The following is a 27,436-nucleotide window of genomic DNA, read 5'->3' on the forward strand; positions in this document are numbered from 1 at the left end:
TTAGATTGCAAACCAGCATGTTAGCAAACCAGCTAGTGTCGACCCGGCTCTCTTGTAATATATATAGTTTTAAACCACATGCGGTACTATATCCAATAGACTGGAAATCAATGGAAGAGTGCCGTGCTGTGTACCTGATGAGGAGTAAGGAGGTCAGTGTGTGGTTACTGATGGGGCTGAATTTCACCGAGAAGCTTTTGGCTTCTCCTGGGAGGAGGTGCAGGTTGTAAACAAACGGCCGAGTTTGCCCCTCTGTGAAGCCGCTGCTGGTTCTCGTCAGAGAGCTCTGAAAAGCACAAATCACAGAAATCACTTGTACTCCTCGGAAATTAACACCCAAGAGGGAGTTTTCTTTAAGAAAGTCTCAGGCTCTGAAGGATTTTCTGCCATCTGATAAACAAAACACACACATAAAAATAAATAAATAAACAAACAGGCTCTCTATCCCAATACCGTACATGGATTTGCGTGGGATCTACATTTACAAACAGCAACCTGCAAATGGCAGTGCTGCAAAGTGAATAGAAAGTACAGTGCTGTACAGTGGAGAGAAAGGGAAAAGAAATGCTGGCATGTCTTCAGGCAAACACATGCCAGCATTCCAAGACGCATACCATGCTACCACTTTCGAGTTTCAGGAGAAAACACGCCTCTACTTTTGAGTTTGAGACAACAAAGGAAGAAAGGGAGCGGGACTTGTGGGGAAATGAGATACTATTTCAGACCCAGGCCTGTGTGGGCCTCATGCAGTATTCACATGGCTTTTCAAGGAAATGAAAACGGAGACAAAGTGAGGTCCCTGGCAGCATATTCACTGATGCATGCTCTCACACACACACACACACACACACACACACTTGACTTTTGCCTTTTTATCTGATTGGCAACGACTCCCGCACAATAGCCAAGTCAGCCGAGAAGCAGGACGCTACGGATCATTATGAATGTGAAGCCACCAATAATAATAAAAATGGGAAAATGAGATTACAGTTGTGATGTTTTTTTTATTATTATATTAAAAATGTTTTAAATGTCACACACAGAACATGTGGTGCAGTGGGTGGCCAAAAATAAAGGATTTTTTGTGGTATTTTCTATTCAAATCAATTTAACTTCTACATCTCCAAATCTACATAGATTAAACCATTTAATGGGAAAAAGACCTGATGCAAAAAAAGGGAGAAAACCAAATAAATGACACATTTCCTAAACCACGAGCAATGAATAAGAGGCCAAGCTCACTAAAAACACTGCATCTCCACTGAAACATGGAGGAAATAATAGAACACGTTACTCACCTGATTCCTGTGGATTTGGAACTCTAAAGTGGTTGTATCAATGGGGAGATTTTTGACTGGGAGCCTGCAGATGAAGATAGAGAACACACACACACACGCACACACACGCACACACACACACACACACACACAATCAAACACTACTACTAAACTTCAAAATGGCATTACACTGTACAGTTATCAGAAAGAATATATCACGGCAGGGCTCTACACTAACATTCTTTTCCAGGAGCACTTGTGCACCCAAGTTAAAAAATTAGGAGCACAGACAAAAATCTGGGGGCACAGTCAGTTCTGTACTTAACTTACACATAATGTAACTTTACACTGCAGCTAACAGTTAAACATGCCAATGCACCAATTACGAAGATTAAGAATGACTGACAACATTTACAGGAAACAAGATTTTAAAGAACATCAGTGCCTACTTTATTTTCAGTCCGTCCTATTTTTCTAAATTTTGTTAATGTAAAATAATATAATGCATTGCCATATTTGCATATAGCCTGTATGAAGTACGCTATCCTGCCAAATGTAGGTCCTTAGGCCAATTTATTTATTTGTGAATCCACCTATAGCTAATCCAAATATGCCCATGGTGACCTATCTGACTGCATACTGCCCAATACTAGCCTACAACTAAAACCGTGAATTTTCTCTTCAACAAAACCCAACATAGTCTAATCAATGATATTTATTTGAAATATCTGCACTGATGGAGGCAGTAGGCAGATGGTAGGCCTATGCTTACTTTCGTTTTGCACTTCAGCTTGTATTCGGTGTAAAACAAACAAGCATGCATGGAAGCCTGGAGTTGTCTGTAGCGTTCTACTTTTGAATAAAACGGGAGTATTACGGGAGGCTACTTTTGTGCCTGTTCGCTACAGCTATATTTTGCATATTGCAGCCAATGTCAACTGGGCTAAAAGGCATGTTACCTTTTGCTTCTCTCACTGCATTCTTAGAATCTCATCCTGTTCCTCATATATCCGATGAATTCGGTGGATTGAAGAAATTAGTTCTACTTTGCATCTTGGCTGGCTAGTCTAACTTTCCGCTTTTTCAACGCACCCTTAAATTTGATAGAAGCAACTAGCGAGTTTTATGCTATATTGGTGACGTGATTTTATGGTTCGCACCAGTAATGTTTCGCGATGTTGAGTACTCGACAATGTAGACCAACATTGACTTGGCTAGAAGTCATTCGCACCAGTGCGCCTAAATATTTTTTTTGCACTCGCACGCAATTATTTTTACTCGCATGTGCGAGTGAAATGGGCGCACTGTAGAGCCCTGCACGGTGTTGATAAACATATTATCATATATCATATCTGTACTCAAAGACTTTACCTCTCTAAGAGTTTTTCAGCGAACGCTGCAGGGTTGGGGTAGAGGGCCAGGGGGACGATCTGAACGTAGACGGGGACATCAGCTGGGTTTTCAAGTAAAACTTCCACTTCCTGCAAACATCACAAGAACAGCGTAAGGATTTCTTGAAAAGGGTGACGGCAGTGTAGCTCACTCAGCTCATTTAAAGCTCACTCTCGGACAACTCATCTGGAGATGTATAGGAAATGTTCACAAAAAACTTTATGCCTACACATCCGTCTAACCATGGTAACTAAGTGTCAAAAATAGGTTGCAGGGGGTATGTAGACTAAAAGGCTGGGCTAGGCCTTTTAGACTAAAAAGCTAAGCTGCTGACGGACACACTAGCATTGTGAGTGAGATGTGGAGATGCTTACGGAGGAGCTGTTGGTGTTGGTGAGAGGAAAGACGATCTGCCATGACGACTGGACCAGGGAGGGCCACATCACGCGGGCACTGACCCGAGCCTGCACGTTTTTCTGCAGGTCAGTGTTCACCTCAAAGACGCCTTCCACCCTTCAAATTGTGCAGATGGTTAAAATGATTGCTTGATGACAACAAGAACATCGGCAAGAACAACAATGCCAAACATTAGGTTTGTGTTACTTAGTGGTTGCTTTTATCCAAAGTGAACCACTCCCCCCCACCCCCCCCAAAAAAAAAATTAATTGACTGCAAGAAATAGTCATCATAATAATGTGCATTCTTCGGCCAACTCTTAAATTATTGATAATGAGGGTGATGACGAGCGTACCCTTTCCCTAATAAATGGCAGTGGTACAGCCATGGGCTACTCACTCGTGTCTGGAGCTGTCCCTGATCTCCTCCCAGGTCTTGAGCAGCATCTGGTGCAGGTCTGCATCCCCATCAAACAGGTCCTCCTGCATCACAGGCCCGTGGGGCTTTGGCTCATCTGAGGGGAAGACATAGGGGACGCATAGGGGACACAGGCATGCTCCTTCATTTACCGTAGAATAAAACCAAAACATACAAGAACTGCTCAGACAGATTACTGCTTGAACCCCAATAATTTCACTTGTTCAACTTCAATAAATAGGGCCCAAGCACCAGAGTTGCAGCCAACAAAGCTCTATTGTTTCTGCAAACAAATGTTAGTGCATTGTTGCATGATGAAATGTCACACAACAAGGTGACGGACTAATTAGCAGATAATTTTAAGGCAGAGGGAAATAAGTTGAGTCAGGTATGAAATAAGTTTAGTTGGGTACACTAGTTGGATTAGGATCATCCAAGTAGGTGTGCCATGGCATTACCAGAGGTGCCAAAATAAAATGGGGGACTTTTCAAATCATGTACACTACTCACAAGAAGTCAGGGATATTTGGCTTTCGGGTAAAATTTCAGGATGAACCTAAAATCCACTATAACCTTTACGGGTGAACTTAAATGTGACCTTCTCTAAATTTTGAATGCACATGTCCAGCAGTTTAGTGTTTCGGTACTTTTTGTACTGAAATATTAAATTTCACCCGAAAGCCAGATATCCCTAACTTTTTGTGAGTAGTGTATGATATGTACTTACATTTTCTCAGAAAAGGCAGTCCTACATAACAGTGGTTGCCACACTGTAAACTGGCATCGAAATAAATATTTGCGACCTGCAAGAAACAACAAAGCAACATCTCAGCAAATAATAAAAGACCCAATTCAGACTGTGTGTCCATGTTTGTTGTGTGTGTGTACTGTACAGCATTGCTGAGGGGTGTTTTTCACAGTAATGTTTTCAAGGGGATCACGTTACTACACGAGTCCTCAGGCACAAGTCCTTGTAGATGCCAACTACTGCCAACACTCCTCTGTGTGTGTCTGTATTGAGGAGGTGACTTTCAAGGTAGTTGAAGGCTTAAAGCAAGGAAAGTTTCTGTGCCAGAAAATGGTCAAGGTCATTGTCAGCCGTTTTATATTAAGCAGCCCATCCCACACCTCAACTGCAGCGCAGTGCCTGAGATCTTTTTTTTTATGTTTTAGGCTTTCATGTTTTGTGTTATGTTTTATGTTGATCGCTTCATGAGCACATCACTTTCTGATACAAAAACTACCTCGGCTGTCAGTGACGGGTATGATCATCATCATCAACCGTTTTTTATTCAGGGAGAAATTGACTGAGCATCAAGCTCTTCTACAGCAATGCCCTGAGTTACAAAACATACAACAACAACAATAATCAAAATAACAAAACAAGAACAATAAATAGGTACAAAAGGCAAATAATAAATAGTAAGAAAAGAAGTGAAATATGTATATATGTATAAATAATAATAATAATAATAATAATAATAATAATAATAATAATAATAATAAAGGTAAAAATATTAGTGAAAGCAAGAACATTGTCAACAGCCACATCATCAATCATACCCTTGAGTTGGTCTAGTGACACAAACCTATCTAATTTTAACAATTCTTGCAATTTGTTCCATTTATTAGATGCAAAACATTTCAAAGCTAATTTACCAAATTCAGATTTAATTTGAGGAGTTTAAAGAGATATAAATCCCTGGTATGAGAAGTTGGCTGTACCTTGGACCTGCGTTTGGGTTCAAGCTCATCTTTGCTGTTCTTGAGGCGCTTGTAGTAGAAGCGTGGGTCTTCTGTCAGCGACATGATGTGCTGCACCTTCACCTTCTGGGAGAATGAGCTGCTGATGCTCAAGCACTGGTGCACCACTTTACCCTGCGTGTGGCACAACATTACTGTTACATACACTACCAGACACACACACACACACACACACTTTACCCTGCGTGTGGCACAACATTACTGTTACATACACTACCAGACACACACACACACACACACTTTACCCTGCGTGTGGCACAACATTACTGTTACATACACTACCAGACACACACACACACACACACACTTTACCCTGCGTGTGGCACAACATTACTGTTACATACACTACCAGACACACACACACACACACACACACACACACACACTTTACCCTGCGTGTGGCACAATATGACTGTTACATACACTACCAGACACACACACGTACACACACACACAGACACACACTTTACCCTGCGTGTGGCACAACATGACTGTTACATACACTACCAGACAACAGACACACAGACACACACACACACACTTTACTCCCTACTGAATACGTTTTACCATATTTTAGTAATGGTAATGCGATAAGACAACAATTTTGTTCACATCATCTGATTACTTCAGTACATGCATGTTAAGCTCAAACATGCTTTCAATAGGCATCAAGGTACAAACATGTTTCCAGTAGGTACACTATGCTACTGTATGTTACGCTGTATGGAGATGAGGAAGGTTAGAATCTTACTGGGAAAGATGGTGGAAAGATGATGTGTTTCGGGAAACTGGTCAGGCTGCCCACTGCAACCACAGCCTTCACCGGAATGGTCAATATCTGAAAAAAGGATACACAAACACATCTAGGCATGAAAACACATCCATAAATCTGCATTGAGGAACTCTTCAATAGTCTTAGTGGACTTTAATGGTACGGCAATATAACATTCAACGTAAGCCGATATGATCAAGCAGCAATAAATCAATCAGTACTGTGCTTATTGGCTAATCAACCCAAATACAGTGCTGGCCAAAAGTATTGGCACCCATGCTAAAGTTGACTGAAAAGAGGAATATAAAATCATCTTTTGGAAATTGATCTTAATGCCTTAAGTGAAAAATGAGGAAACATCTAACCTTTAAGGACACCAATTTTCTTAGTGAATGAATAATGTATCATAAATAAATAAATGTTCTTCCTTAAAATACAGGGGTCATAAGTATTGGCACCCCTATGTTAAATTCCCATAGAGACAGGCAGATTTTTGCTCATTGAGCTCAATGCAAATCAAACCAGCTAATAGGCTAACTGAAATAACACCCATGCCAATCTCTAGGTATGGTGAAGGGTATGTGATGATGTGGGGCTATTTTAATTCCAAAGGCCAAGGTAACTTTATCAGGATGCACAGTATTCTGGATCCATGAAATAACTGGCCTTTAAAAATAAAAATCTGCCTGTCTCTATGGGAATTTAACATGTAGGGGTGCCAATACTTATGACCCCTGTATTTTAAGGAAGAACATTTATTTATTTATGATACATTATTCATTCACTAAGAAAATTGGTGTCCTTAAAGGTTAGATATTTCCTCATTTTTCACTTAAGGCATTAAGATCAATTTCCAAAAGATGATTTTATATTCCTCTTTTCAGTCAACTTTAGCATGGGTGCCAATACTTTTGGCCAGCACTGTAAGTGATGTACATACTGTAGAGGCAACAGCAATAGGTCTGATTCAGTGCACAAGACACTGTTCAAAGTCCATGAGGTTGGACCAGAGTTACTATGCAGTCAAGAGAAAACCTGAAAACATGGTCTCCCAATAACAGTTGCAGTGTAAACAGAGTAAAGAGTTATGACTAGCGGACACGGCCAAGCGTAGAGGCTCACCTCGTAATCTGTCGTGATGTGCACCGCCCCGTCGTACACGCCCTCCAGGTCCTTAGCAACCAACGTTACCCTGAAAGCTGCATAATAACCAGAGGCCAGGATGACCTGGAGAGAGGGAAACACACACACACACACACACACACACACACACACACACACACACACACACACATTTTCATACCGTTTTCCCTATGACTCAAATGAGCTATGTGTTTATACTATAACAAACAATGGTGCCTTCACAGGGATGCCATATCCCCACTCATATCACTGACGCCGCTGTACGAATGCTAAGAGGCCCTGGGCAGATAACTGCTGAAGGGAATATTTATTTAGCCTTTTAAAAGGTGAAACAGTTAGCCAGTAACGGTCATGGATATGACCTCATATAGACAAGAGGGAAAAATTATCTTCAATAATAAATGTCTAGGTGTTTGAATGGCTTTGCATCAGTCTCTCTGTTTTGAGTGTTTGAACTGAGAAGAGAGAACATGATCATTGACAGGGATGATAATATATGGCAGTAAAAAAAAAAAAAAAAAAAAAGACGTCAGTATGTCAGAAGGAAAAAAAACTACAACAAAATAATCCTCATTATGGCAAGTTGCAGACATGCTGCGTATTTACCAATGCAATGGCGTTCACAAGAAACATCCTCCATATCAGTTAGAATCACTCAAAACAGAACAGGAAGCAACATCAGCTGATGCACCAAATAAAGATTGTTCCTCTTTTACCGTATCTGGACATCAAACAAGAACAAAGTATCATTGACTTGGTACTTTACACAAACATGTTGCCTTCAAATGATTCATTCTCCTTAACATCTTATGTATGAATGTATGTATGTATGTATGTATGTATGTGCATTAGTCAATGACACAGTAAACACAGTGAAACAGTGTAACACCTAGTCCAAACAGGATCCGAGGGAGCAACTGTCAATGTTATCCATCTACGCAGAATCCGTTAAATATGCCCTTCTATTGAGTCATATCCCTCATTCAAAATAGCAGTGCAACGCAAGCGCCAGAAAGAAAATAGACACGGGGCGTCCAACAAAAGTTCTCTCAAAATGTCGCGTTGCCATCGCGCTGCTTGCGTCGCTTGCAGTCAGGACGCTCCAATTGAAAACAATGGAATTAAACGGATTGTATCGCTAACGTTCGCTCACATTGGGTCCGGTTAGGACAAGGCGTAAGTCTGGACACAACACTGCGGTCGTGCCTGGCCTCTTGGGCTCCTGTCCCTCTGTGGTGGTGAGTTTACCGTTTTGTGTGTGGAGGCTGTGGCGTTGTGGAGGTCTTTGACCCGGGCCAGCGCGGTGGTTCTGTTGCCCCTCTCCGTCCTCAGCAGCTCCATGGACAGACTGTCCCCAGTCACCAGCCAAGGCCTAATCACCAGCTGAGGGCCAGAAGAAAATGGCCAGGTTCGAAAGGGATCAAGAGACACACGCCTACCCTTCATATATACTGTATCTTTCAATATTTAACATAATCCTCTTTTTAAGAAATGGCAGTTTCAATATATTTCAACAAATACAGCACAATACTGCCAAAGTCACACTTGTTTGTCCAGAATGCAGGTATAGGATGGCACCGGTGAAGTCTTGCTTTAGTGCACAAAATAGTGCTTAAAGATCTGACTCTCAGAAGCAGTTTAATATGGGGACAAGTGCAATCGGAGCAACAGAATAAATAAAATACATTAAGAATGGAAAAAAAAAAAAAAAGAGCTAATCAGTATTGGATTCAGTATTTTTGATAACCCCCACGTCCTATTTACTGTCCTATGCTGCTTTTCTCTACTGGAGCTAGAGAACAAAAGAGATGCCATAATCAGGATAATTGGTAACTAGACAGTGCCACAGAGCTCCACCTCCTATTCAGTATTGTTAGGTAACTGTGGTATTATTAACCCAGAATCTACTGTCATCTACTGTTTATTTTTATTTAATCTTCAGGTAACCATGTGAATCCACTACAATGGCTAGACACCTAACCCAAAGAGTTGCCCTCACAGCGATCAAGGTCAAGGCAAATGTGTGGCACACTAGTCAAAGGGGGGCCATCTTTAGAGCCGCCGTCATGCGTGTCCTGTTAAATATTTGTTGAAGCAATCTGTATATCTTGAGCCTGCAAGTTCAGGGAGGATGATGTTTACCCAACAGAAGGTACACATGATAAAAAAAAGAATGACTTCGGCAAATGGAATGTAAGCCATCTGCTTTTTACAAAGAGATGGCATGGTTTAGAAATCAGCTGGATTTCTAGGTCATTTTACAATTGTAAACCACCAGACCCATGAAAATAAATAACACACGTGAGGAGATATAAATTACCAACCAATGAAACTAGAACACTGGGTCAAGAAGAGCCCCACCTGTCAACTTCTTTACTTGATGAGTAAAAGAAAAACAATGAGAAAAAAAAAAGAGAGAGAGACACACATAGTAAATTTTGGATAGTGGACAACCGGGACCCAGACATGACAGGCAGATTTGCTGCCATCTGTATCTTTGAAAGTTATGGACATACTGGGCCCTTTGGTTTTGCAGTGAGATGGACATGTGACTTCCAGAAACAGGTCAAGTAAGTGAGTTTAAGACTCTATACACAGAGACAGAGAAGTGGTGTTCCAGACACAGAGGTAAGAATCAAATTCAAATGACGTGTAATATGGACAGACAAGCAGTGCATCAATCATGGTAGGCAGTTGGTGACATTACCTCTATGGGATTACTGTTGACCACCACAAACACAATGCTACTGCTGTCAGTGGCACTGAGGACACCAAAGTCCAGGAGGTGCTCCTCTAGGCTGGGGGGCAGAACCAGGGGCTGCGGGGAAGAAGCAGAAAAAGATAAGCACGGAGAAAGACGTTAAGAGACAGCAGATCAACTGACAAAGTGCTATTGTCTGACAAAGTGCTATGTCTGAATCACTGAAGTGGTAGAGTTTTACATACACATTCCAGTGAATGAAGACATCTATTCAAGCAGCTATTTCAAAAACTCAGCAAGGAGGTGCCAGTGAAACCTAAACAATCTGTGCCCATGGTGTTTTGACTGCAGCTGAAAGCATTAGTACACATGTCTTACCTCTCACATCAGCATTATTTAAAAAAAAAATTGGATTGGATTGGATTTTTTTTTGTATACACTTTATGTTTTAGAAATTGGACAGTGCCTTGAGTGCTTTTGGTGTATTGAAAAAAAACAAGCCACATGAATAATTCCCTGCAGAAAGAGCTCAGTGAGTGAGTGACCCAGTGAGCGAAAGAGTAAACAAACGGCACAGATCATGGGTGTGGTGTACCTCCAGGAAGCCGGTGTAGGCCCGCACAGGCAGGTGGAAGCGTGAGGCGTTGGTGACCAGCAGGATGTTGCTGTCAATGTGGATGGAGGGCCGCGAGGGGCGGAAGTGCAGCGAGAAGATGTAGCGGGCCTCGCGGGGCGGCACCAACACAGAGTCACTGAAGTTCTGCACCTACAGGAGAGGAAGAGGAAGGGAGGAGAGGAAGAGGAAGAGGAGGAGAAAGAGGAGAGGAAGAGGAGGGGAGGAGAGGAAGAGGGGAGGAAGAGGAGAGAGGAGAGGAAGAGAAGAGGAGGGATGAGAGGAAGATGAGGGAGGAGAGGAAGAGGAGGGGGGAGAGGAAGAGGAGGAGGAGAGGAAGATGAGGGGGGAGAGGAAGAGGAGGAGGAGAGGAAGATGAGGGGGGAGGGGAGGAGAGGAAGATGAGGGGGGAGGGGAGGAGAAAGAGGAGAGAAAGAGGAAGGAGGGATGAGAGGAAGAGGAGAGGAAGATGAGGGATGAGAGGAAGAGGAGGGGGGGTGAGGGAGGAAGAGGAGAGAAAGAGGAAGAGGAGGGATGAGAGGAAGAGGAAGGAGGAGAGGAAGAGGAAGGAGGAGGGGAGGAGAAAGAGGAAGAGGAGGGATGAGAGGAAGAGGAAGAGGAGGGGGGGTGAGGGAGGAAGAGGAGAGAAAGAGGAAGAGGAGGGATGAGAGGAAGAGGAGGGGGGGTGAGGGAGGAAGGAGGTTAGATGCAGATGGAAAGAGAGGAACAAAGTGGGCAGAGAGGGCAGGAGGAGAGGGGAAAAGGAAGAAAGAGAGATATGGCAGGAGGAAAAATAAGAGCGGGGGGCAGAGGGATTATTTGGCAGACAGAGAGGAGGACACATGGAGGACAGAGAGGAGAAATGAGGTCAGGGAAGGGTGGTAGGGAGAGGAGGAGGAGGAGAGGTAGAGATTGGTTGTTGCTTGTTTGTACTTGCATTTATCAGTGACGGGCTAATCAGCCCAAGATTTGTTTAGAGGAAAATCACATGCCTGTAGGCTTGCGACACACACACACACACACACTTCAATAAACTGACCTCTGGAAACATGCACACACACACTTCACAAGGCACACACACATACGTGGGTACACACAGACCACTCACTCACTCATACACTCACTCACTCTGAACATGGTTTTGGCCTCTTCCGGCAGTGAGACGTCATGGATGAGAATGGGGAAGTTGAAGGTGTTGGTGAGGACTATGGGCCGGTCCTGTGGGTCTGGGGGGCTGTCTCTGATGTGGAACAGGGTGACCGTGTGATCAAAGCCCAGATACCTGCCAGGCAAACACATAGAGGTGAGGGACTGGAGACATTTGTATATACAGAAAAGTCTACCACCTCAAGTCTACAGTCTACCATCAACTCAACTCTTTTTAAGGGTTTTTTTGTATATATAATTTTAAAAGAGCAAGACATTATCCAATCTCTGCCGTAATAACAACACTTAAATAGATATTTTAGCTCTATGAAACGATATTAGATATTAAAGAGAGTGTTCATACCCTTCTAAAACTTCAGCTTGATATGGAATTTCAAGTTTGGAGTAGCTTTTCTCTTTCGCCTTCACTGTTATTTTACCAGATGTCTGTGACGGTCTTTTCACCTTTGACGCTGGGGGAAAGAAAAGAAAGGAAAAGCTAAATTAGCTGCATATTCCTTACCATCAGGAGCCCCACACAGTGCAAGTGTAAAGATAAGAGTTCCGTAAAGCCACTGTTATGGCTTTTCTCGTTAAAGATCACATTCCCGTGTGTATAGTGTTTTTTTGCTTTGTAAGCTTTGTGTCAATCATTTGTTCTAAAGCAAAAAATAACAAAGTAGACACACATTATGTCTTCTGATGTACAGCCGAAAGCTTCGATGATGCACGATGAGCTGGCAACAATTTGACAAGCGTCTTCTGCTCACGGTTGACTTATATAACACTCTCTTGTCCTCACAGCAACCGTTTCATTTCACAGCAGCTGGACAAGCCAATGGATTCATGGATCTCATTTTTCAGAGTAATGATTGAATGGGGCCTCCCGTCATTACATAACACTTGCTGCGCTCAGCTATATTTGTGGCATGCGAGATATTGTGATCGAAAGGAAGGTCATGTTACAGTGGGATTATATTTATTATTATAGGTAGGGATTAAAGGAAGGGATATAGAGGGATTAAAGGATCTTCGCTAGAAAGGTGGTAAGGTGAAAATCAGAACACAGAAGCACTAAAACACAACAGAGATGTTCCATGTGTGCAACATCACAGTAACAAAACACAAAAGCAGGTGTGCCATCTACTTGGGCTGCAGAATAATCTGCTCTAACTACCGCATGTTCTTTCACTATTCTTGAAGTTTGGATTAAAATCCCACAACACAACAAAACATCCACTTACTGTATAAACTGACTTGACAGGACTTACCATCAAAACTAATACTTGCAACTTTGGTGTATTTGTTTTCACCAGCTTTAAGCGTGATTTGCTTGAATTCTATTGACACAGCATCATTTGATGGCGTTGGTCGTATACTCTGTGGAGTGGAGAACAGATGTTAGTGACAGCAGGCAGAGAAGCCTGCGCACTTCATGCAGGTGGACGGGAACAGTTGACAGTGCAATACTCACTGTGATTGGTACATCTTTCATTCCTGAATTTAGCAGATGCAAATTCAACTGCTTTGGTCGATCTGTAAAAAAAAAAAAAAGAAGAAAAAAAAAAATAGTTTGAGGCTTCTTAAAAGGCCCCGAGAGAAATTAAATTCAGTGTTGTGGTTGTTGAGATGGATTTAGGTGTGGCCTTACCTTGAGATCTTAGTGTACCAAAGTCTAACATTTCTATGGAGGAGTATATACCAGGTGCTGCAAACAAAGCAAACACATTTTTCAACTGTATAGTTCATGCAATGACAATGTCAAATGTAACGGCAAAGACCTCTTTGACATTTATGTTTAATATGTCATAAGTCTACTGTAACATATTCCGTAACATATTATTTGAGTGGTGTTGGTCAGGTGCCTCCAAACACATAAAAGCTTATGAGTGATCCCAGGGACTTCCACCACTGTGCCCATGAACAAGGCACTCAAGCCTTAGTTGAGCCAGGGGGATTGTCCCTGTAGTTCACTAGAGAATGTGTGTCCCTGTAGTTCACTAGAGAAGGTGTGTCCCTATACAGTAGTTCACTAGAGAAGGTGTGCCCCTGTAGTTCACTAGAGGAAGGAATGCCCCTGTAGTTCACTAGAGGAAGGAATGCCCCTGTAGTTCACTGTAAGTCGCTCTGGATAAGAGCTTCAGCTAAATGATGAATAAGCGAATGTGCTACAATTTCAGCGTGGTCATTAGTACTTCCTGCTGTCATTTCAAAAGAACTCCTTAAAATCATGTTACTACTAGATTACTCTAAATTCTGAAGACGCATTCCGAGAGCTGAACTGACCTGCAGTGACCTCGACCTCCATGGGGAGGATTATGAACTCGTCCTCGTTGGAGGCGTTGGTCTTGATGCGGATGAAGGCTGTGTGGTTGTCGGCATCTCGTGACGAGAAGCTTGCCCTCATCACCCCCTTCGTCTCAAAGGGAGGTATCTCCTGCAGACATGGGAAGCACATCATGAACACACACAGTCAGTGCCATTGGGGAGTGAGGGAGGTAAAGGCCACAGCATAGAGAATGGCACTGATCCCGTGTAGGTGACCAGGTTCGTACCCATAATTTTCTGTTCCCTCCCTGCTGCCCTGTGGGCAGCTCAAGGTGCAGGTCGCCCCCGCTGGAGTACATCTCCACAACCTGAGGAGGCGGGACAAGAGGAAACACTAGTGATCTACACAACCTCCAACCAATAAGAGAACCTTTAAGGCAATTATGCATGGGACAATGTTTTGAACAACGTTGCTGAGCAATGAGATGACAGGTTCCTGATGTTCTGATTGTGACAAGTTTCTACAGATTTAAGATCTCTAGATAAAAATGTGTTGTCTAATATTAGCAGGAAAGTGATGCAACAACATCAGTCACGCAACACTACTCTAAAAGTATCCGTGTGTATGGTCACCTTTAGTCACTGATAAATGTAAAGGCGTCTGTGTCTGAACAAAACCTCATAGTTATCATACTCATTATTCATGTAGTTTGTGACTGATTTGTGGACGGGCGGCGCACTCACCTGCAGGGGCTCACTGTGTGGGTTGTGAATGTTTATGAGGGGAGAGAAACTGCTGTTGACAGGCACCCTGGCCCCGATGAAGGGCCTGAGTCGGTATGGGTTGGGAATGCCCACACCAAACACCTTTCAAACACAACGCAAACAGGAAATGTTGTTACCATGCAGTAGGTGCAGATGTGTGATGATAAACATATTGTGGTCAGGAGTAGAGGAAGACATGGGCATATCAGTGTGATCTAAGTGGTGTACAGTACACACAACTTTTCCATGACTTGTTTATCAAGTTCTAGCAAACCATGACTTGTTTATCAAATTTTAGCAGGGTTGTGAGAAAGAAATGTGTCGATTTTTTCTTGTGGGTTGTTGAGATGCCTACCTGGTATGTAAACACTCCATGGTGTGATGTGTTAATAAATAAAGTATTTTCTACGTTGCCTACTACTCGCGCTAGAAAGACCACATCAAATGATGTGTTTCCCCCTGGAGGGATGATCTGCAGAGGAGAGGAGACAAGGAGAGACAACGATTGAAACTTCAAATGTATGCCGTGAAAAGTTTGACAGCTCACCACAAAAATATGCATGTTCTATCAATCATTAACCTGTTAATATTCAGGTGGCTTCCAAAACAAGAGTTGAAGAATTAAGATTCAGCACAAAGGTTCATGGGAGAGGTATGCGGTGACATTGGTGAATTCTACAAAAACAGAGCTTTAGCTGGGAAGGAGATTCCTCAAAGTGACACTTAAAGCCAACTAAAGCCATTCCAGGTTTGAACTTTACAAGGCAAAATATGGCAGCTAGTCATTAAGGTTGAAATTCCAAACATGAATCAGGTTGTTGGTGGGGTGGGACCAATGCAATATATCAGAGGATTTCTTTGTTTTGTTCTGTCTTGACTTTGTTTTTTTGCTTTTTTCCAAATAACTGGAGGAGAAGTTATTTTGTTTGGATCCAAGCAAGCAAGCAACATCCTCATTCTAATTGCAGAGGAATTGCTGACTAGCCTGCATTTCTTTATATTTCAAGCTTGCTTGTTTTGTGAACGTGAGAGCTGGTTTGGAGAAAATTCTTAGAGAGCGTACAGCAATATCCTCGGTTTGGATCAATACCACCACCAACAACTTCAACTCCTCCATAAATGTCGGCTATTCACTTAAATAGAAAACATAAACTGGAGTAAGTCCAATGTCAGTATACTGATGGTAGGCAGCATGGGACATTAAATAAACCATACGCTTATTAGGTAAGGGACACTGACTCTAGGTGACCTGCTCCAGACAAGCATGAATTTAAAAAAGGGCACAAAGAATCACATTGCCAAGCAGGCATTTAGTGGAGTGGTCAGAAAATGCACTGCGGTCACTCTAAAAACACTGGCCTTTTCAGCCTGGAGAGTTTACCAGGGGAGGATAAGGATACCTATTTCCCCCTCTCTCTCTGCATAGGTTCAACGCCACACTTCACTTACCCTGTTTTGAAAAAAAGAAGCGTGAAAATGCGCTGTTGTCGCCGATATAGATATTAAACTAATTTCTTCTGAACTAGGATTGTGCAAGTAAACTTTTTCCATTTTTGGCATTCCAACAGGCCTGAGGAGAAAGAAAAAACAAACACAGAGAGAGAGAGAGAGAGAGAGAGAGAGAGAGAGAGAGAGAGAGAGAGAGAGAGAGAGAGAGAGAGAGAGAGAGAGAGAGAGAGAGAGAGAGAGAGAGAGAGAGATCAGATTTATATAAGCGTTCCCAAACATGCATTACAGATCAATATAGAAACACCTCTAGTGTTCCTATTGAAATATCACCATGCAAAATTCACAGGTGTCAAACAGACTCTTCAACAACAACAGTTCCATAGCTCCTGTTTCAAGTTCACATTTATGTATGAGAACAACATTCAACTGACTCCTTTTTATAGGATATGTAGATGACTTTATCCGAAGTGTTAACAATGTGTCCAAAGAGAGGAGAACTGAAAGCAGGCTGCGCTTTAATGACACTGATCTCACACTGCTACTAACTGCAATCTCAAAAACGTTCACCCTGCAAGTCTTCTTTCGGCCTTTACATCCGGGGAGGGGTCAGAAAGGAGGACGAGTTCAGACAAGCACAGACCTGATTTAAAGGTCTGAATGAGGGACTGCTTTTGACTTAAGGTCTTATTGTTAGGTGTCATCGTTACTCAGACATGGGAAAAAAAAAGATATAAAAATTAAAGCATGACAACATGGAATGCGGACGGCCTTTTTTATGCGGTCAGGAGGACGTTGAGAGCCAGAGTGTTATCTGTGTTTGTGAATGTACAGAGACCCACACAGCCCAAGGCATGCGTTGCTGGTTGTAAGGCATTGTGCCGTCCATGCTGGCGTCCAGACAGTTATTGACTATGCCAATTCCCTGGCTTTGTGGACTACTCTTTCAAAGCTGGTGCCAAAAGAACAATGTTTAATCTAATCATGGTCTACACAAAAAGGTCAGACAATTGGCCTCGGAATGGAAATGGCTGTTGAATCAATTTTCCGATTGAGCATAGTACATATAAGTTTAGTTGTATGTACTATACTTAATCGTAGTAGTTTAAAGCTGAGTCAAACTGTGTATGTTTCATTTTTCTGACGGCAATTTACTGATTCTCAATGTGCCTGATGGTGCGTTTGTCTGCTTAGACTCAACACAAACCTGCGAAAAAAAGTTGCACTTTCGTGGAGGCCTCCTGTGACATTCTTTAACAGATCTACAGGGTTCAGGAAACCAGCCATCTAGAGCGGTTAGATGCGGAAGCTACTGACTGAGTGGTAAAAGATGACCCACAACCATGGCAGATGGGCTACATGTAGGCCTACCATCTGTATTTGTTGAAATTAGGTTGAATTAAGGTACAGTAGAAACTTGTTGATGTGAGGAGATGAAAAATAAGTGTGTGTGTGTAAGACAGAAAGAGACCATGAGTTATGGTTTGTCTCCCCTTCCCACTCAGACATAATCCCAATAAGTCCAAGTTTATGGAAAGACAGATAACACATTATGCTGAACTTCTTTCTAAAGTAAACCTGATATTTTTCTAGTTTCCACACATATGTATTACAAACAGGATCTCAATACATATCTGCATCACTGATGTGTAATTTCAGAAACACTTCTCTACACACTCAACAGATGCTTCAGCTGAACACATGCTAGTCATGAAATCCAGCCAATGAAAACTATAAGAAAACAAACACTAATTTCCCTGTTATCCTTAGGCATATTGAAAATACTGACATGATGTAAAATGCATGACATAAACGTATGCCAGCATGCACAGCAAGCACACACATACACACACACAACCTTTAGACGGAAATGGTAACCACAACTTTCGACAGGAAACACTAAATGCAAAGAGGGTTCTTCACCGTCAAACTATCTATCAGAATTAAAAAATAGCAAACTAGACATAAAAAAACACATCCTGTTTGGGTACAAATAGGTGCATTCCCTTTAGCCTAAATTCCAATCTGAAGCCCTCCGGTACTAACCAAGTTTGTTTTGCAATGACTAATTTTGAGTTAACAAAAATACACATTACCTAGAAGTTGAGACTCAGTGTGACCACAGATATTATGCTGATATTTACAAACATTGCATCATTTAGCAAACACTCACATCTAGATAGACCAACTGAGGGAGATTATGTTTTAACTTCTGACAGCATACAATACTTGCACTGCTTCGGAACTGACACAATTACTTCTGTACTCCTGAAGTCATGAACTTCCAGCTGTACAATAAGCAGAGCCAAAAAAACGACCAAAAGCTAACAAACATAGAAGTAAAAGATTGTTCATAGCACCTCATGCAACCAGCTGTATCAATCCAAGTGTATCCATAGTACACGATCGAATGTGGTAAAAGAGCAAAGCCAAATCACATCGCCAACTGTGACCACTAACAAACCAATTGGAATGCACAACGCCTTGTGCAATCTCAGGGATTTCAGCCGTTGCAAAAGCCAAGACCAAAGAGTGCAAAATAGATGGCACAGAGAAAATAGCAAATAGATTACATGTACAATAAAAAAGATTAGATAAAAACAGGAATATTGTGTAATTCTATTGTGTATTACATTAGAATGCATTACATACTGGTAACAGACAATAATTTCTACCAAATGAGTTTAATTTAAGTTAGTATGAAACTCTGTGACACTTCCACATGACTACAATCAGGATGGAGGGAACAGATATAAACATGGTCCCACATGCCTGCAGGAGTAGACCTGAGAGAAATCACAGCTCTAGCATGTGGGCCTGGCCACGGGAGTAACTCACTGTTCATGGAAGTCCAGCATGGGCGGCTCGAAGCGTATGGGCCTGCAGTTTCCCCGGTGCAAGGGCGGGCTGGAAGAGACAAAGGAGAGGAAGCATAAGGCTGTGTAGAACACGCACGCCATGTCTTCTGCTCATCGTCAAATTACACGTGCTGCTTCAGGTACAAGAAGGATCTGCTGTAGTGGATAAACCAGTGCCTCAGTTTGTTTTCGTTTGTACACGTAGGGGGTGTGTGAGGGCGTGTGTGTGTGTGCATGCTCGCACATGAGAGAGAGAAGGGGGGGGAGGGGGGGGGTGGGGGGGGGGGGGGTGGGGTCTGGTCAAACCAGCCTGGTGGCTGAGGGTGTGTTTGTGCATTTCACAATGATGAGGAAAGCTTCCTTAAGCACAAAAACACATAAATGGCTGTGTATGCATTTTTGTGCACATTTGTATGTGTTTTGCAGCTTTGACTTATTTGACTGTATAGTGACTCCAACCAGCACTTAACACATTTCTAAAGTATTGATGTAGGGTATGACAGTCATTCTTCAATCATAAAAAACGACAGCTCTCCGAATAAAGCGTTTATGGTTGTGATCATAAAGTTAAATTCTGGTCTCATCACTCCAACTGAATTTGTTCCAGAAGTTTTGAGGTTTGTCTTGGTGCAGTTTGGGACGTAAGCAAGCAGTTTTAGGGTACCGACACAGAAATGGCTTTTTTCTAGCCACCACAATAAGAGAACTGAGAAGACCTGTTTTCTTCAAGTATTTGTGAGAAGTCTCAAAACATTAGCAGCCATGCTTTCAGATCATCAGTCATGTTCGAGTCAGGGTGTGTGCCGTGGCCACCACAAAAACCTCCAGAGCTTTATGGAGAGAAGACACAGACTTGCATGGTGTTTAAAGCCTCCAATGTAGTCTTCCAGGTAACGCTGCATGGAAGGCACTAGGGTTAGGCAAGGGTTAGGGTAAAGGTGAGGGTTAGGTGCCTTGAAGTCGACGGCCGCAGGGCTGCCTTGAAGTCGATGGTGGGGGCTTAAAACGCCATCGAGCGAAGACAGAGGGCTTCAAATGAGTGTAAGAGAGTGTGTGTGAGTGTGTGTGTGTGTGTGTGTGGGGGGGGGGGGGGACTAGGGGTGGTGGTGGTGACCCAGACAGCACCTTAAGCAATGACGCCAAAAGCACAATGAAACATTCCTGACACTGTTAGTCTGATGCTTGCAGCTTTATGGGCATGATTTCTTTCTACTCACTGTAGGCTAGTGGATCATAACATTGAATAGCCCCATCCTTGTGGCTAAAATATAGATAGAGAGCACGACTAGTCATCTTCTGAGCCTTATAGTTTGATATGAAAGTGATTACGATTTGCTAACAAAATCAGATCATCACACTGCAGCAGGTGTCATGAGTAAACAAGAGTCTGTAACACACTGAATCACACTCCCCAAGGGTGGGTACTGAAGTAGTGCACCAAGGGCACCAACAACTAGAGCACATATGGCCTAAATTTAGTATCTTACACAAAACAAAGCTCCTCACTGTGCAAGGAAAAGATGTGACCGTTAACTTCTGTTCCACAGGAGCAGAATGTGTGCTCCCAGAAGCTTTCTCCTAATTTTTACATAGACACATTGGTTATTAACTAGGCCGATTTTATTGGTATAAAATCCACACAGAAACACATCATCAGTCAAGTTCATTTTTGTGGTTATGTTTCCCTCACTGTCTGTTTGTTTGTCAGTAGGATTATACACTAACTATCTTACGGAAGCTTGATGAAGGGTTGAATGGGCCGAATGGGCCGTTGAAAGAAGATCCCATTACATTTTGAAGCAGCTCCAAATTGCAGGGCGGACCGACAAATTATCTTTCATTTGTTAACACCGAGAGATGGAGCACTAGGCCTTGGCAGAGGTCTGCACTTGTCCAAGTGTCTTCGAGATTTAAGTGTCATGGCTGCTTGAATCCCTCAGCACAGCTGAGAGGCTTTCATGAAACAAGTCTGTCACACGTGCTGCAGTCTGTGCCACATTCATGTGACTGAGTAAAAATGTTAGCTGTTAAAGTGTCAGCTATGAGTGACTGCTGGGAACATTCAGTGCAGTCAAGTCCACCTTACGAGTGAGTCTAAATGACCTCAAGCGGCTCTCACAGCCTCCGCTAAGCTTTTCATCCACGAATTGTAATGAAGTGGCAATTCTGAGCAAAGTGCCACATCCAGACTGGGGTGGCAAAACAAAATAGTTTGTGTTGTTGAGCTTATTTCAAATTTAACTGTGTCTGTGTGTGTGTGTGTGTGTGTGTTTGTGTGTGTATGTATAAATAATTAGGCCGATACGACTTCCACGCTCAAAGTTACTTCATTCTAGGAAAGCCAATTAAAGTGTGCAAAAAAAGCTGTTCAGAATCTGCCGATTGACATCACCCGCACACACACGCACGCACTCACCTCTGCTGCTCTCTGTTTGGTTAAACTTCTACTGATAATTTAAGATTACAGATGTCAGTCCAGAGTGCTTAGTGCGTGTCTGTGTCTGTGTGTGTGTGTGTGTGTGTGTGTGTGTAAGTAAGAGAAAGTGTCCAGCACAATGCTTAAGTGTTCAAAAGAGTTCACCTGTTATCTCTAGCCACTTGTCACAGATAGAAAAGTCACAGATATTTAGACCCTTTCATTTTGCACACTGGGTATTCAAACACATTCCCATGTTTTTTAAGGTCAAAGATGGCCTCAAGCACATGCCTAGAGGAATGAAAGAATAATCCTAACAAAAAAAAAATCCTCACAGTAAAAAAAAAAAAAAAAACTTAACTAATTCAACATTCAATAACTGAACTAATTCAACATTCAACAAAACTAAATAGCGGCTGCCTGGAGAAGCTGCGGAGGACTGATTTGTGTCTCCGACGCTCTGCTGATGACCTGGTCGGTTCGAGAGCAACGTGTGTTCAAGAGAATCAAGCTACAGCCCAGTGCAACTTGGGGTTTGGACTTTTAAAGATCCTACTGTATGTGCTGCTGTTGTTTCCAGTCACCATTGACCATGGACTTTATTAATTGTCGATATGTTTGGTATGTCGCTGTATATGTCATGTGAGTTTTATGTAGCTTATCACACTCATTTAACAGGTACGCTGGCGACATCTTTGCTGTTTGTGTTGAAGTGATTTGGGTTGGACTCTGTGCATTAGAACGTGCTATATAAATAAAGTTACCTTACTTAAATTCCTGAACAGGACTACAGTTAAATACTACACATTCTGTTTTTATAAAAAATAAATAAAAAAAGAGTCTGCAGCTAAGCAGGCTTAAAGAATTTTCACAAGGAGTGTCACTTGTCTGGCATGCTTGGCTCTAAGTTGTCTGGATAAGGTTACTGAGGGTACACAAAAAAGTTGGATGCCTCAGTGTGTGTGTTTGCTTGTCTCTTTATGATTGGAAGCCAAGCCTCCTTCCTTCAGCCATTAAAAAGGCTGCACGTCAACTCAAAAATGGAAGGTCGAGTCAACAGCAACACAAGAAGTCGGACAGGCTTGCTGAATCTGAAGAATTCACACACACAGACAGACACACAGACACACAGACACAGACAATCTTCCAAATTGTGACCATGGTGATAGCAACATTTAGTCAGCATTATTGTGACAACAGCAGCCCTATCTAGAGCTGTCCACAACTGTGGGTTGTGTTGAGCAATTTGATTTCTGCTTTTCAGTAGCCAAAACTGCTCATTTTAATTTTGCATGCATTTTATTTGTAATCGTATGTCACCACAAGACCCCATGTTTTCCTATGTTTTGGGAAAAGCTGACGTTCTAGTTTGTGGACGTTTTGTGGAAGAGATGTGTGGCACTGAGATTTATTTAGTGCACAAAGGCTGTCCAGCAACTTTTATGGGTACTTTTTCAGCTTGCTCTATTTGTTTTTCATACGCTACACATCAGTGGATTTTATACACTTTCACATAGTAACATAAAACAAATCTTTAAAGCTTAACCACAGTAAAAACAACTTCGGGTCTATTTACGGTAGTTAAAGGAAAATTCCTGTATTTAGCACTTTGAGTCCCTTTGAGTTTTGAGGTTTGTTTTGGATGAACTAGAGTGGTGGACACCGAAATTTTGACAATTGGTCCTGTCTCGACCTTTCTGACTTGTTTTGAATCGCCTTTGACTACTCAGAGTGGCTGCCAACAGGCATGCTGTAGGCTACTCAAACATGTCCTAAAATGTTTGAGGAGCAATGTATGATTTCCACAAGTTCAAACATTTGATTGAGAGCAAAATTACGTTAATTGGTGGAGTTTTGAGCAAGACTGTTTTTTTTTTTTTTTTAACACTGACACTTATAGTGAAAGCGAAGGGGTCCAGCTAGCGCATCAAAAACCAAACGCTATTTTATACCACTGACAATTCACTCAAAATATAATTACACTTCTGTGGTAGTGTGGGGAGGGTCCCTACAGACAAACCGAAGTATTGTAAACTTTTAAAGTGTACAGAGAGGTTATAACAAGACCTTTATCTGAAGGAAGCAAATTACCTGGCTCCATGTTGCGTTAGCGCTGGAATACTTTGGTTTGTCTGTAGCTCAAATGTTTTAACTTGTTGACTACCGTAAATAGAGCCCAATTTGTTTTTACTCCAGAGTTACGCTTTTAAAAAAAGACAGAAACCTTAAAGCACTAGGCATGTTTGATTGTCTAAAAACCTATTGTGATACAGCTTGAATGTTAGTCCTCACTGTCACTGTCGCTTTAGATAAATGAATAACTGTAAACATAAATCTCCACTCTGCTGAAAAGTGGGGTGCGGCCCCCAAATAATGGTTGACTGGCATTGATTTGGCACCAATCTGGCAAGGACCCGGCAGAACCATTTCAGAATCACTGACTACCAAGCATGTGAGAAGTTAGTGAGGACTGTCGCTTGAGCTACATCATGGAATACTGAGGCCATTGTGTCTGAGGCCACACACTGACCAAGTTTCTTAACATCTCCAGTGTGCCAAACAGATGATAAATCACTGTCATTGTCACCAGGACAGCCATGTGATTGCATAACCCAAGATACAAGCATGTCAAACATACAGTATGTCTATGACATCAGTCAACAATAAAGGCACTGGTGAGGGAGTGGTGAGGAGAGGTAGAATTAGCCTTACCTTTTTTGATTATATGAACTAATGTCAATGTCAGACTCTGTCTGCAAAACACAAGAGTTAAAAGACATTGTTAGAACACAACAATAAAACACCACAAGGTAAAGCAAGGGAATTAAACAGTTATTTTATGTCCACACTCATTCTAGTATACCTGTGCAAAATGGGTATGAAGGTAAAGTAAATAAGTAAAAAACCAAGTTCACAATTACTACATGGCTCTTTATCTCTCCATAAACACACACACCCAAAATCTTATCTAACATTCATATCTCAACCTGTGGGTCTATCTATTGAATCACTGGGCAGTAGTGGCTCACAATGACAAAGAGCTCAGCACAGAGACAGGGACTGATTAAACAACCCATCCCCATGTGAGGTATGGTTAAACAAACTCCAGGCTAGCTAGCTAGACAGCCACACATATACACACAGAAAGAGAAAGAGCCACACAGAGATGAACAGACAGGACAGAGAGACAGAACGCCATACATTTCTACATCCAGCACATACTTCGACCCAAAGCCACTAGAGAAACAACAATGAAGCTTCAGAAAATGATTAGATCTTGGACTTGGTACTAAAGACTAATTCTACCTGATAATGCCTTCAGCAACACACTTGTCTTGAATGATGACACCGGTGTCTTGCAACAAAGCATTCTGTCTAACCAGTGATGAGAATTAATGGGATCCTCAGCAACTGCAGGTATATTTAACTTTAAACCTTACCGAGAGAAGGCTACTTAGTGACAGAGTGGGGTATCAGAGATTTATTCCTGTACACTTTACACAGAACAGCTCTTAAGTGTTCCACAGGAGGCACGGCCGAAGCTTGTATAAGTCTGAGTACACGGCATTAACTGGGTCACGACCGATAATTAAGATCATTATGAACTGCTTTTAGCTTACCTGCAAGAGGCCTGCTTCCCCAAAATGTAGCACCTCTAGGATGGTGTCTGACTGAATGAAAGCTGTGAAGATAGACAGACAGCTGTTAATTCCCATAGACAGACAGACAGACAGACACACACACACACACACACACACTTTATGTTCATACACTTTGATCAAAAGCAATGGTGGTGTTAAAGGTAATACGATAAGTTGAGATTTGATTGGCCTCAGACTGTATTGCCATTGAAGTGTATGAGGTGATGTGTCAAATATCACAGCAGCAACCACCATCAGCTAAGGCTTCACTTCAAAAACAAATAAATACAACAACAATGAAAAAATGATGATGATGCTCACTTAGTGGTTATTTAAATGACTGGGGTAAAATGGCGGTTTGGACACCAAAAATCAAAGCGAATAGCTGGGGCCTAAGTACATTCGGTGAGACTCAACAGGCGAAGTGCTCACAAAGATTAACTCTACATGTTGAATCTCATACACATTCAAAATTCAGATTCACATTGTCACAAAAAAATCTTGCAAACAGAAAGCAGCCATATAGATCAGCTCCATTATAAACACCACCTGAAACGAACAACCACAACAGATACCAGATAACTTGAACAGGTTACGAGTTGAGAGAGCAGGGTGGCTTGGCTGGACTCAGAAGGTGCTTGCAACCACATGCATGGTCATTGGTGGATCGGTGACTCATTTCCAAAAAGAACGTTCCTCCCCTCAGTGCCTGAGCCTCTGAGAAGTCTTCACCAGACTGACTGCATGACAACGACAAACACTCAATACGGTAGCCACTAGCCGCAGAAACTTTACTCAACTCACATGACTTACACAGTGTGTACATGTACGTATGCATTTTAACCATCATATTACGCAGATGTCTTCAAACATACAGGTCTGAGTAAACTTACTGATGTTCAGGAAAAGTAAAAGAACACAACTCTAAAGAATGACCACAGAACATACTAGAAATGCCTTAAGCGTACCGCTGTTGTTAGTGGCATCAGCCGCGTAGACCTGAATTTCCACCTATGAGAAAACATTGAGTGAAAGTTGGTTCATTCAATTCTGCCTACCTCAAAGACCCTGATGACAACAGGGATTTCTTACAAAAGGTCGGGAGACATCCAGCTGAGAGGATGAATGATGGGGGAGGGGAGGCGTGTGGTGGAAAACATTTTGCTTTTGGCTTTCAGAAACGGCTGTGTGGAGACCAAAGATAGTTGTGGCAACCCCAATCGCAAGCCCCAACCCCCTGTGTTTCGATACGGACCACTGCGCATACTTGGATTCTAAAAAGCCACACAGGGTCTGGCATATCAAACACAGACTGTCAAACACACCATTCTGCACCCTCTCTCCCACTCTTTTTTCTGGACAGGTCATCCAAGCAAGGCCTTTTGTGGCAGCGTCACTGGCCAGCAAACACTCTTCACGGCCTGACAATGATCAGTCGAATGATCCTCTGGCCTTCACTGCAGAAACTAATCACTTGCAGCCAAGCAGAGCTTTTCTCCCTGAAACAGTAGCACAGGTGGGCTTGACTAAGGTTCCTCTACAAGAGAAGAGATACTGAATGTGTCTGTTCGATTCGTAGTTCACTGAGGTTAAGAAGTTGTGCTAATTCTATGACAAACATGTGATGGTGAGCTACAATCATTGTTTTTTTATTTATTTTTTTCAAAAAAGGTGAAGTGGTGGTTGCAAACCCATCATGTCTAGCATGTAAAGGAAGTGTGATTAAAAATAAAAGTGCATTTCGGCCATAGGTGATGCTTCCACTATGCAGACAGGTTTACGGTGAAGACTCAACTGTTCTCAAGCAGTTATGATTAAAAAAAAATCAAAAACATGAAAAAGTGTTTGGCTGACAGGAAATCTACTCCAACAACACTATTCACACGATATGGCAGTGGGGACTGCACTTCTCCATATTACATTCACATGCAACCACATGCATTAGGCCTATCAGTGAATTACAAACAACCTCTGTAATAGATTCATTTTTGAAAAAGAGGAAACTTCAACCAAATATCTGAAGTCCTACCTCACAGCTCACTTCCTCTTTCGCTTAGTATAGTCTTTGAACTAACAGCTTATTTGTTATTGCAACAACCTCGTCTTTCGGTTACAAGAGTAATATATAGCCATAAATGTGACAAGCCCAGGCAGACGGCAAATAGAATTGCACAATCCTGACAGAATTTGACAGCAATGTGTATTTTTATAGTAAACAATTGATGAGCCGATCAAATTTCTATTATAACCACAGTGGGTCAAGAGATAGGCAACAATCTCAACATTTGCTGGCACAAGCTGATCAGTAGGTGAGGGTAATGTTGCAAAAAGGATACCCCTGGTCCACAAACATGTAGCCTAAGGAACAGATGTGAATGTCAATGTGCTCAACTGCATCCGCAGGATAAGAGCAATATCGAG

At 42.1% G+C, this 27,436-nt stretch overlaps 1 protein-coding gene across 1 annotated transcript in view; it reads right to left on the reverse strand.

Annotated features, from left to right (window-relative positions):
- Positions 1–27,436, reverse strand: part of LOC121698563 (transmembrane protein 131-like) — a 43,296-nt gene that overhangs the window by 15,110 nt on the left and 750 nt on the right. The window contains exons 2-26 of the mRNA XM_042080762.1: positions 24,995–25,056; positions 24,087–24,127; positions 18,939–19,007; positions 16,104–16,224; positions 15,010–15,126; positions 14,634–14,756; positions 14,177–14,257; positions 13,908–14,058; positions 13,273–13,329; positions 13,096–13,157; positions 12,893–13,001; positions 11,986–12,094; positions 11,604–11,757; positions 10,458–10,628; positions 9,869–9,979; positions 8,410–8,544; positions 7,141–7,245; positions 5,998–6,084; positions 5,208–5,360; positions 4,210–4,285; positions 3,465–3,579; positions 3,044–3,182; positions 2,649–2,758; positions 1,299–1,362; positions 135–286 (exon numbers count right to left, since the gene is read on the reverse strand). Of these exons, the coding sequence (XP_041936696.1) occupies positions 135–286; positions 1,299–1,362; positions 2,649–2,758; positions 3,044–3,182; positions 3,465–3,579; positions 4,210–4,285; positions 5,208–5,360; positions 5,998–6,084; positions 7,141–7,245; positions 8,410–8,544; positions 9,869–9,979; positions 10,458–10,628; positions 11,604–11,757; positions 11,986–12,094; positions 12,893–13,001; positions 13,096–13,157; positions 13,273–13,329; positions 13,908–14,058; positions 14,177–14,257; positions 14,634–14,756; positions 15,010–15,126; positions 16,104–16,224; positions 18,939–19,007; positions 24,087–24,127; positions 24,995–25,056 (2,674 nt within the window). The remainder of the gene's footprint in view (positions 1–134; positions 287–1,298; positions 1,363–2,648; positions 2,759–3,043; positions 3,183–3,464; positions 3,580–4,209; positions 4,286–5,207; positions 5,361–5,997; positions 6,085–7,140; positions 7,246–8,409; positions 8,545–9,868; positions 9,980–10,457; positions 10,629–11,603; positions 11,758–11,985; positions 12,095–12,892; positions 13,002–13,095; positions 13,158–13,272; positions 13,330–13,907; positions 14,059–14,176; positions 14,258–14,633; positions 14,757–15,009; positions 15,127–16,103; positions 16,225–18,938; positions 19,008–24,086; positions 24,128–24,994; positions 25,057–27,436) is intronic.

This window comes from Alosa sapidissima, chromosome 23 (assembly GCF_018492685.1).
Source record: "Alosa sapidissima isolate fAloSap1 chromosome 23, fAloSap1.pri, whole genome shotgun sequence".
Classification (NCBI taxonomy): domain Eukaryota; kingdom Metazoa; phylum Chordata; class Actinopteri; order Clupeiformes; family Clupeidae; genus Alosa; species Alosa sapidissima.